At 35.0% G+C, this 12,521-nt stretch overlaps 1 protein-coding gene across 1 annotated transcript in view; it reads left to right on the top strand.

The window, feature by feature from the left end:
• CACNA2D1 (calcium channel, voltage-dependent, alpha 2/delta subunit 1) overlaps positions 1–12,521 on the top strand; it is a 584,478-nt gene that overhangs the window by 534,082 nt on the left and 37,875 nt on the right. The window contains exons 20-23 of the mRNA XM_006896147.1: positions 1,666–1,727; positions 7,601–7,677; positions 8,974–8,994; positions 9,626–9,686. Coding sequence (XP_006896209.1) covers positions 1,666–1,727; positions 7,601–7,677; positions 8,974–8,994; positions 9,626–9,686 — 221 coding nt within the window. The remainder of the gene's footprint in view (positions 1–1,665; positions 1,728–7,600; positions 7,678–8,973; positions 8,995–9,625; positions 9,687–12,521) is intronic.

Here is a 12,521-nt window from a genome sequence, read left to right on the forward strand (position 1 = left end):
TTGGTATTAGGCACTGGTTTTTCTGTTAATCAAATTAAAATATTTACTTTCATGGAAAGTAGCTGGATTCTATTTTGCCTTTGAATTTCATTATCTTTTGTTCTAGGATTCAATGTAGCATTTATTCACACCATTTTCCATGTGTATGAAAAAGGAAACTGCAATGTTAGCATATTTCACAGTATGTGGAAAAATGAGCTACATTGAATTTTAATTCACTTACTTATGAAATGTTTCTTGTATAGCCTCTCTCCATAACTAATTCATTGAAAACATTTTAACCAAAGTTTATCCTCCATTAATTTGTCACCATTTTTTTCATGGTCACATCATTCAGAAATCTCCTGTTCCACAGGGGAAAATAATTATACACACACACATATATGTAATCAATATTTAATATAGTTATAAAAATTCTTACTATACTCTTGTTATGAATATCAATGTTAAAACCAATATCAATTTAAAATAAACTTTAAGCAAATCTGTGTAAATTTATGTTCAACTAAACCTGATTTGTTGAACTCTAAAATTTATTTGTATTTAAAATATAAGCCCCATGAATTGTCTCTTGGCTGTAACTTGAATGCTTTTATATTATTACAAAAGAGTTTCTTTTTTAAGACTTACAAGGGAATCACCAGACAATTCTGGTCAATACTTCTAACTTTTAGAATGATGAGAAAACACACCTAATGAGAAAGAATGAAATTTTTTTACCGTTGTTCAACAACTAAAATTAAAGGTTTCTCAATCCATAAAATTCCTATAGCCCAAATAATTTTACAAGAAAAGATTTCTAGATCCTGAAATTAATTAACTGCTGTTTTCGTGGTTGAATTTAACTTTGAATGATGGAGTAAATTAAGTCGAATGAACAGCTCCCAAACCTAGAGCCACTGAATTGATTGTGGTTCACAGCTACCCTCTTAAGGTTTCTGGGCTGTGAATTTTTATTAGAGGAGACTGGCCATTGTTCTTCTGCAGAGCAGCTGGTGTATACCAGTATACACTATGCTACCAGAGTTCCTTCCTGGTTTAAGAAGAACAGCAATATTCTAATCATACATTTGCATTCAGACACACTTTATGAATATCTTAATACTAACACTTCCTTGTAAACAACATCTAATACAGTACTGTGTTAACCTTGTGTAACATTAAGGGAGCTCTGGTAACATAGTCTGTCAGGAGTTATGCTGATACTTAAAGCTACATTTCTCTGGCTTTGAATGTCCTAGTGCATCCTTGGAAGAAAGGTAGGCTATCTCCTCCAATGTGATTTGCAATCTCAAAAAGTAATGAAAAGTCAGCTATGAGTTGGTTTTAACTCGACGGCAATGTGAATTTGAGTGTCTAATAATTTTATTCTAATTTGTTATTAAAATTTCTTTTTTAGAAAATAATGTTTCCAAATTTTGAGGTTAAATATTTATTATAAATTATTAAGATTATACAGTCCTACATTTCATTATCCTATGTATACATTGATCTAAACATTTTGCTTTAAGAAGAGTTTAGCATGTAGCTTAGATAAAGGCATACCGTTATAAAAAAGACTCTTGAATGACCAGATGATTTGGAAACACATTATCATGCTCTTTTCTTCATCTAAATCCATAAAGAACATACGATGATAATAACAATGTCAAATGATTTTTCTAGAGGTACATTGACAAAGGAAACAGAACATATACATGGACACCTGTCAATGGCACAGATTACAGGTAATTGATTATATATATACCTGTGTGTGTATCAACGAGTGCTTCAGTTCAATCTTCCCTCTATTTTTAGTAGAACTAATAGTGATTCTTTGTATTCTCATAAGCTGTTATAAATGTGATTACTTTAGAAATGTTAAACTTTGAAAAATACAAAATTACAGAAGTTGCAGATTCTGATTTTCAAGATTGTAAGTGAGCTGATGGAAAATAAAAATTCATACTGTGAAATTTAGAAATTAAAACACATGTGGCATGACCATGTCTGATATTTTGTATATTTATGTTAGGAATGATAAGTGTTAACAGAATTTCAGTAATAATGCTAATGTCCTCTTCTAAGTTATAATTTATTTCACAATACATATTTTTATTTAGTTTGCAAATGAACTTTAAGAAGAAAATTTAGTGCATTTTTATAAAATTGGTTTTAAAAGCCCAACTGATATAATTTATTCTTACAGAATGTCAGCTCTGTAATTTTCTGCTGCTTCTCACTTACTGAGGTTTTAAAATTAGGTAGAAAAATATTTATTAAAACCCTGAAAACTTCTGTTCTTCAACATTCGCAGAGAATTTACTTTCTTACTGTCATTCAGGACACGCCTTGATAGTGGTCTTGCGTACCACATCCTCATAATACATATTTTATTTTAGTTTATTTTGTGAGGATACATTCTTGCTTTTTCTTTTCCCCACCCTAACTTTGAATTCCATGTCACAGGAACATCTCCCATTCCTCCTCTATTTTAGCATTCACATCCCTTGTATTCCTGTCAGATTTCAACTCCTGACCCCCATCACTCTCTCCTTCCTTCACATTTTCCAGTTTCTCAATTTTTTTTATTAAAATCCCATAATTAGGAAAAAGAAAATTAAAATATGTATTAAAATAGATTTTTAGCAAGATAGAAAATACAGAGTTAACATTTTTGTTATCTTTCACAGAGATGAATTGCTACAGATTTAATTTAATGGTGATTTTGGTTCATTTTTTGTTTTTGTTTTTTTCCTTAGTCTCTGTGATTAAATGACAACAGTTTGCAAATGGGCCAGGTCCATTACCACTCTTTTAGAAGAGGCAGAGATAGTGTTCCTGCACCTGGACTTTTTAAGAGTTGTGCTGCCAACTCAAAGTCAAGCAGTTTGAGTCCACCATTTGTTTTGCCAGGGAAGGATGAGAAATCATCTGCTATGCAATTTAAAGACTGTGAGAACCTGCTGGAAGATCGGCTCTGAGTCAGTTCTGACTCAAAGGCAGTGAGATACTAAGTGATGATCCCTTCTACTGATCTTATAATTTTCCTACCTTTGCTACTTACTTCACTGTCACCTTCTCAAACTCTTACTATGCCAGAACTATAACTCCTTCATGATTTAGTTTACCCATCCAATTTTTGGATTTCCATGGTTTTGCTTTCTAGCCCCTCTGTCTAGTATCCCAATTGTAACAATCCTTTGAATAAATTGAAACCTGAAAACCATCAACTATTCAACCTTTTCACTGCCCTGTTTGATGGAGCTCCCCGATTGAAACAAGCTTGGAAGCAGGAGTGGCATCCACTTCCACAGTAGCTTGCCTCTGGAAACCCTATGAACCTGGAGAAATGATGAAAATTATACAGATTTCCAGGTCTTTCATTCATAGGGTCGCTAGGAGTTGCTTACCACTCAATGGCACTTAACAATAACAACAGGGGGGAGGGAGAGAGAGAGAGAGAGAGAGCGCGTACTTGGCCTAGCAGACAGAAAGCCATGCTCCCAAACCAAAGGTGGGTGACTCTACTCCACGGCCCTCAGGCTTGCCTTTAGTTGTTTTTGGTGAAACACTCTTCTAGGTCGCGTAACCCTGGTATGTCCACTTACTGTCTAGAGGTAACTCATGGTTGCTGGAAAGCCGAACACTATGACACTGATGTGTCAAATGCGATAACATTTACCCACAGTGGACAGTGTTTGGTGGAGCTCCCTGATTAAAACAAGCTTGGAAGCAGGAATGGCATCCACTTCCACAAATAGCTTGCCTCTGGAAACCCTATGAACCTGGAGAAACGACAAAACTTATAACAGGTGTCCAGGACTTTCATTCATAGGGTCACTATGAGTTGCCTACTTGAAGGCACTTAACAACATTACTCTTTAATGTTGTTATGTATCAATGAGTTGGAACTGAGCCATAGCCGACCCTCTGGCAGGTTTTCAGAGGCAGTTAATTGCACAGGAGGATGTTGCCCATCTTTCTCTCACAGAGCAGATTGTAGATTCGAACTGCATGCCTTTGGAACTGCAGAACAGCTTCTTGCCACTGGGCCACCAGAGCTCCCTACTACTCTTTATATTTGTTCTGAATTCCATGGTATTACTATTTTCACTTTCTTGCACATACCATAAACTTACAGACCATTATAAAAAACATAAATAGCCGTTTTTGCAAAATCTCAATCCTGATAAATCTTTCTTCAATCCTTGACAATATCCTTCCTATTTCTTCTCAGAAAATGTCTTTACTTTCCATTTCATTTGAGAAAAATAATAGTGGTCAGAAGAGATATCCCACCTCCACTGTACCTACCTACTTGTATCTCTGTCTCCACCTGATATTGTCTCTTCTCAAGAGAAAAGAGTGATCTGACTAACCTTGAGTCAGGTTGTTTCATTCATAAACAATAATTTTGCATAAAACATTACCTCTAAATTTAAGGAGAAAGTGATAGGTTCCGAGGCAGCAAATTACCTGATGATATCTGTTTTCTTAAGTCTTAATTAGTCCACCATATTTTGAAGTCATTATTTTAATAGAATACTCACTTTTTTATGAAGAGTTTTGTTTCACAGAGATAAATGATTGAGTTAAAAAGTGTATTATATTCTATTTATCTCAGTTAACCTAGTTTAACATGAGTCACAAAAAGCATTACATGGGTTTTTTACCATCCATCTGATTTTTACTCACTTTAATAGACTTCAAATTTCTTAGAAGAACTAATCCGTCCTTGGTCTTTTGGTTTTGTAAAGAGTGAGCCAAAAAGCACTTCATATGACAGTGTCATTGTTGTGAAAGATGGTAAAGATCTTATCTAATGAGACGTCTTTATGTATCTGTTGAAGAACTACTAACTCTGCCTCTTCAGATGGAGATAAATTACATGTAACTATTGTTTTTCTCTAAAATGAATTGAGGCTAATAATAACAATCTGGGAGTTTCAGGGCAGCAAAGTATACATTTCATATGTCAGGTTTAAAAGTTGTATTGTGTTCGTCATGGTTTCCCACACTATTTTTTGTGGTATATGAGATGTAACCCAAGCATATAGCTTGACACTTCAGCAGCCATGTGATACAGCATTATCAGTTTTCATTAGAAGTTTCTTTTAGCAAAATACTGATGAGGCAATAAAAAAAAAATGTCCTCATTTCCCTTGAGAGGAGTTTGTAGGAGACAATCTTTAAATGTTCAGTAATTCTGCTCTCCATTTTTTAAATGGCAAGTGAATCATGAAAGGTCATCCTCTTTCAGACTAATTGCACTGCTTATTTTTAGTTTCTGCCTCCATTTAAAGGAAGTTACCTACAAAATGAATATAGAGATTTCCATTAATTCTACATAACATTTTATTTCTCTGACCTTTTCACATAAGGAAAGTCTATTAATTGCTTAATGATGGAGAAAGATTTGGGAATTGGAGATAACAAGCATCCACTCATTTTGCCACATTAGAAAATTAAATTAAATTGTGCAAGTAACCAATCAACTAACCACTTTGTACCTCTTCACAGAGTGAATGCTTTTAAAACTTAAGTCTTCTTTAAAAGGAAAATATGAGAATTTACATTTAATAGCCCACAAACAATATGTAATGAGATTACAATATTAATCTCTCTCCTCAAATCCTAGAAAACCTAAGACCTGAGGAACTTCAAAAAAGTACTCTGCAAAAGCTTGGCAATGTACTTCTTTTCTGCTTTCGGGGATAAATCTTAAAAATTGATGGTGGTTGGCTTAATTGTTCACTTTAATCAGGCATCTCTGCTTTAAAAATCTTTGCTTTGGGAATCTTAGAGTCTCATTTATTGTACCTCTTTCCTCATGCTTTCTTACATGGTCAGTGTAGAACCAAAGTCATTTACCACTAAGTTGTAGATGTATTATAATTATTCATGTCCTATCCATGTATATTAGCCATTGTCAGAGTATAGAAATCACACACATGCAGTTGTAGTCTTGGAAAGTGCATTGATTTTGTCATATAACTTTTAATTAGAACCAACTCATAGCTGACTGACTCTGCAGCAGATTTTCAGTGACGGTAAACCACATGGGAGTTGATTGCCCACATTCTCTTGTGGAACACCTGGCTCTCTTGAACCACATGCCTTTGGGTTGACAGTGTAATTCCTTACCACTAGGCCACCAAGGAACTGTGCAGTGCTCTGAAATCTTTGCTTAGTTATAAAATACCGCTCATTTTGTAAGTTGTCCATAAGAAAATGAATGACATTGATTAAACTACCACCTTTTGATTTTGAGCATTCAACAAGACAGCATTTGATGGCAGACTTTTCTGACAGTGTTGTGTCTACACACCCTGAATTTGCCTTAAGGAGTCCAGTGTGGACATCTCCTATTAAGATTAGAGTAGCCTCTTGGCTTTTGTAAACGAGTGCACTTAAGATGTATTCCTGCTGAAACTGATAACAGTCTATTAAATTATATGAAGTATTCATAGTAGATGAACTTGAAATAAATATTATGCCTTAATCTACTGTGTGAGAACCAGTGGTGCTGAAAGGCATTTTGTATAAAGGCTCTCCAGTTGCCAGGTGTCAAGGAATCAGTTCCGACTTATTGTAGCCCATTGACATATACTATGAAACTTGCCTAAATATACTGTTGTTGTTGTTGTTGTTGTTGTTGTTGTTATGTGCCATCAAATCACTTGCCACTGATAGCGACCCTGTGTACAACAGCTTTGGACCCTGCTCTATTCTGATCCAACCTTACTGTCTGTAACACACTCTCATTACCCCAGTCACTGAGTCAATCCATCTTATCCAGGGTCTTCTCCTGCATTGTCCCTCCACCTTTCCAAATATGATGTACCTCTCCAAAGACTGGTCTCTCCTTGCAACATGCCCAAAGTATGTCAGATGAAGCTGCATTGACACTTTATAATAATTACTGTTCAATCACATAAAGTGATACATACACTTCAGATGAATTTCTGTACTTTTTTTAAAGTAATGAAAATAACACAGTAAAGCCTGTGAAAGTTAGAACCTATGTAAAGTGGAAACCTATCAAGGATGAAAAACTCAAATAGTTTAGAGTGATAGAAATGGGATAAGTCTGCCTTGCTCTGTAAAAGACAGAAAGTTTGTGAGACCTGGAAAAACAAGATACCCTCACTGAGTTTCACAATTAATAATGATTATTGTATTTGAATTTTTTCCTCTTACAAAGCATTTTTATATTCTTTTAAATACATTAAGCAGGGACTATCTAGTGGGTATGATGTATTTCCTTTCTAAACATACCCCAGTTTTGTTTTTAGCTTTCAAATTTCTATCATTTTGGAAATACAGTTGGTACCCAGAACATTTCCTCCACAGCTAATCTATATGGGAAGATTTATTAGCTTATTCCCCACATATCTTTTCTGATGTCCTGAAATGTAGTAGGCTGGATGACAAGACCAAATGAAGCCTTTTATTTGCTGAAAGCATTCTTTTTTGTCAAAGTAATGTCTTTTCCTTCCCGTGAAGAAGATCTTTGGATTTTCCATGAATTTGATGTGTCTTTTTTCTTTTCTTTTTCTTTTAAAGTATGTTTCATTTTTGTTTGTTTGTGTTTATGCTTCTCTTGTTTCTATTGCAGTTTGGCCTTGGTATTACCAACCTACAGTTTTTACTATATAAAAGCCAAAATAGAAGAGACAATAACTCAGGCCAGATGTAAGTACTGTGAAAGTAACTTCAGGGTCTATTTGTTATCACCTAGTATCAGATGTTTCAATACGTCTAGATTTTGGAATACCCAAGGCTTATACATTTCAGTAGGTATTATTACCTAATCCGCAGCAATGATTCTAACCCATTCCAAACATGCAAGGAACAAGAAATATTCTACCTGGATAGAATATGAGCAGGTACTCCAGTCTCACTGGACGCTCCCACCACCCTTCCCTGCCTTGCTATGTGCTCATGGAATCATTGCAGTGCAATGTCCTCTGTTGCTGTTGTTTTGAGGGTCTGCTAGCCAGTGTGAAGCCTTTCCCATGCTAATTATTAACATAGTCTATTCATGGCACTGTGCAAGTAAAGCTTTCTTTTGTCATTTATTTTTGCTTTTGGCAGAAATAATATTGTGCTTCATCTCTTCAACTTTGTTTGGGTAAATGAAATTGCGCTGGTCTTTGGCTTTGGTTTGGCGATTAACCTTCTCATGTTTTTGTTTCATTTGTTACTTTAACTAAAATTCAAATTATTATTTTCAGAAACTCAAAGGATTAGCTATTTTTTTAAGCATCTTTTGGAATGTGGGATAATCCTAGCAGTGCATATTTCAGGTCTTTGTTAAGTTTTATTTAGTTTGGGATCATTAGACTTAGTGCAGTAAAATGACCATCATATCCTTTTTGCATTGCTCAATTATAATGAACAGCTTAGTTTTCCTATGAGGATGAAGAAAACAAAACCACAAAACCCAAAACAAAATTACAGAACTTTTACATCAAACCTTAAATAAAAGCATGTTACAATTTCTTCAATTTCTTTGTAGTTCCTTCTTCTTTATTCTCCCCATAACTGATTGGTATAGTACATTTTGGTGTGTTAAACATTTCTATTTGCTTGCTTGATAGGTATGATGGTCTTTTAAGAACCAGCAATTTTGCATGAGCTAGTTCTTTACTTGACAATTGAAGGGATAGCTCGTGGGTTTTGATGATTGTAAATGGTTTTGTTTATAAGCCCACTTCATTAGTATTGTATGGGCATTAGCCACTTGACAAAACAGACCTTTGAAATAACCACAGAATATAGAAAGTAGTCTAGTACAATTGATGGGACATATTTCCAGTCTCTATAAGTATGTGTCTTCTTTCCAGACTACAACTGTACATAAGTGAACCTTTTATCTATGCACAATATTTTTATTCAAGAAAGTCATTGAATAAAATAGTTTGTGACCCCCTTTGCTTTACCCTCTTTTTTCCCCCCTTGCTTTCTCTTTCTGATGGATTTTCACAGCAAAAAAGGGCAAAATGAAGGGCAAGTATTTTCTTGTTGCTCAATTTCTTTCTGTTTAGAACACTTGACATTTCCACTGATATTTCTTTTCCTGCTGGTTATTTTCCTCTGTGCTTCTCATTTGCTAGATTTTTTTCCCCATGATCGCTCAAACCTTAGCAGCCAAAAAAGGGGAGAAGAATTTTTTTTTCATATTCCGCCTGTTTCAAGATTTTTTTTTCTTTAAAGATGTGTTTTTTTTAATCCTTCCACTTACTAATTCATAACATAATATGTTATTAATTCACTAAAAGCATTAGTGGTTTTCTTAAAATTATTTATTTGCTGTAATATTCATGATCATCTAAAACTGCTTTTTTAAATAAAATATCTCTGATGTGCCATCGATAGAAGTCATTATAGGCATTTTGATTATGTTGGAGTTGGTAAATGGGAAAATCACGCATAGCACTTTACTTGATTCATTTGATTTGTGTTAATAAGGTAAAACTTATATTATGAAGCATGGGGGGTCTTTATATTCATTCTATTTCAACTTTAGGATATAATTATCCTGTTTAAAGTTTTTCACATTAGATAATCTTTCTAATGCTTTCAATGTGGAGCATATATTCTGGATAGCTTATCTAATCCTGTGATGTTATCTTTGCAGATTCAGAAACCTTGAAGCCAGATAATTTTGAAGAATCTGGATATACATTCATAGCACCAAGGTTGGTGTTTTGTTTTGGGTTTTTTTTTCTTATTTTTTATATCTTCAACATAAGTTTAGACTTGGAGCCAGAATTAATCTTTTGAGTTAACTTATTGCCAGATTATGAAACCACAGAGAATAACTTTAAAACAGAAACCTTCAGTGAATAAATGAATGATTTACTCGTTTAGCTATTCACTAAATAGATACTATGTACTAAGGAGTACGCTGACAGTGGGGATCCAGTAGTGAGTGAGATGGACATGTTGTTCTTCATTGCTGCTCAAATGACAGAGTAGAATTGCCCCATAGGATTTCCTAATTTTTAACCTTAATGGCGTGGACAGCCGTGTCTTTGCTCCTAAGAAGCTCTGGCTAGTTTAAACCTTTCAGTTAGCAGCTCCACCCCACACAACAGCTTTTAAGACAGACATAGGCCCAAGAATTGGAGAAATTTGTTAACAAAGCATATTCTTTTTCCTGTTTGACTTTCCTGTAGTGTTTCACAATGCTGATCACCTTCTCCTTTGGCACTTTTTTGGTTTCCTTTTGCCTAGTCACACGTTGTTTTTGATTTCCTTCTGCCTTCTCCAGCTGTTTATTCACCATCCTTCATAAGCTTCCTTTCTTCTACCAATTGCTTACATTAGAGTGCTACATGTGGCGTTTTTTTTTCCTTCTTACTTTGAATCTATGCTCATATGGAAACCCATCCGTCCTTTGTTTTTGTCCCAAATGTCTGAAGGGAATTGCCTGACCACCCACTTCCTTAGGATATAGCTCCTTTGGAACATGAAGCTAGAAAAGAATGATTGCCTTTTGAATTTTGAAGGTCCAAGCCTGTAATAAACAGCTATTAGCTAAAATAGATGTTGCCTTTCCAGCTACCTGTTCACGTGTCTAAAATATTTCAATCAAACTAACAACAAGTGTCTAACAACTAATTGTCTTATTGTTATTATTGTCAGTTACCACTGAATCAGAACCAACTCATAGCTGACCCTCAGTGGTTCAGAACAACTCCTCTGCCACTAAGCAACCTACAATGTTCCTACTAAACACTAATAATATTCCTTTTGGTTTGTGGTATTCAAGCCTTCCAACTCATTGTGATGAGAGAGAAACCATTTTTCACTGACAAATATAAAAGTGGTTTTTATTGTTTATATTTCTACTTTTGTTTCTGATATAACATCCCTCCTAACTAGTAGCTTTAGTCTTTTTACTGATTTTGCTCTTATTAATCTTCATAAGATTAAAAAACAAAACAATGTCATGACATTGATTAAATTAATAGCTAACAAAACTAGAAGCTTTTTATTGGTAAGGGTCAAAGCTGCTTTTGGTCTGGTGCTTTAGGGCAATAAAATTCAAAAATTGACAGTTCAAAGCACAGTGCATGGTGGACTAAATTAGAATCTGAGGACTTAGCTTATTTTATAAACTTAAGCATTTACTAAACAGGTGCCTTTGGGTAAATTTCTTTATGTCCTTGAAACTCAGCTTCTTCAACCCTAAACTCTCAGATGGCTTCTGCTAGAACTAATTTTTAAAGATTAAATTAAAAAAGTATTAATTGTGTCCTACATAATAAATCAGTATTTCAGAAATAATTTTATTGTTAGTTACTTGCACCACTTCAAGGCTTCTGAAGTCTTGCCATCAGTTTCTACTTCTATGTAACTATAATTCAACACACTGGCTTTCGACTTCCAGGCCAGTGCTATTTCTAAAACAGCACAGCACTGTGGGAGGAAGTCAATTTTAGCTCTGTAATAACTCAGTGAGTACAAGTCATGCAAACTTTTTAAACTTTGCCCTTAAACTAAAATTTTCAGTGGACTGAGATGGATCATTTGTGTTTTTTAAAGTTCATACAATCTGTTGCTTTTTATCCTCAGAGGCTTTGTGTCTAGGAAATCATTGTATCTGAAAAAAGTTAACCATTTAACTGCAGATTACCTTCAATATCTCTGCAATTTGGTGGATTTTATCCACATGAATTACAATCATGATATTTATACTGCCTTATATTTGTTGTTCATTTTTTAAAAATCTTAGAGCAATAATTCTAACTGTGGTTCATAGACGCTGTGGTTTCCATGGCAGAAACTTTAGTGGCCTAGTGGTAAAGGGTTTCCCTGCTAACCCAAAGGCCCTCAGTTTGAGAAAGATGGGCAGTCTCCTCCCTTGCTGTCACAATGTCAAGGGTGAGTGAAGATCTAGTCAAAGAATCATGAAGAGTATAGAATTTTAATGCACTGATATTGCTTTGAATTATATATGACAGCTAACTACTAAGAAATTATAAATACCAGTTTTAGTATGTGATCAAGACAGAATAGCTTTAATTATCTGTAAAAAGAGTCAGGACAGCATGAGCATGGTCATGTCTGACCTTTACCAACTTCACAAAGGGGACTGCCCCCATAAACAGCATCACCAGCACAAACCCTTGTGGTCAGACATGACACCCATGCTCCCACAACTCTTTCTCTCATCCCAACACCAATACAGTTTTTTAATACATCCAAAATCTGATGTGATAGCTCACAGATCACGTAAAGCCATATTGGGGAAATTAAAAAGCCCATATAACTCAGGTTAGTAGAAGAATATAGTCAGGACAGCTTCTGAAATGTGCTCAGAAGCACCTCAGTCTGGAGCCTCATGGCTTTTGGCCAGTGTTACAAAGCTCTCAATCAAATGACCTGGGGGTGGCCAGGTCTGACTTGTACCAGCTTCATAAAGGGAGGCTGTGTCCATCAATATATACATAGTATCAGACAAATAGTTACATGATCAGACATGCCACCCCACATGCTCCCACACCTATTTCTACCAATCATCAAGG

This window comes from Elephantulus edwardii, unplaced genomic scaffold (assembly GCF_000299155.1).
Source record: "Elephantulus edwardii isolate Elephantulus edwardi_28Jun2011 unplaced genomic scaffold, EleEdw1.0 scaffold00183, whole genome shotgun sequence".
NCBI classification, from domain to species: domain Eukaryota; kingdom Metazoa; phylum Chordata; class Mammalia; order Macroscelidea; family Macroscelididae; genus Elephantulus; species Elephantulus edwardii.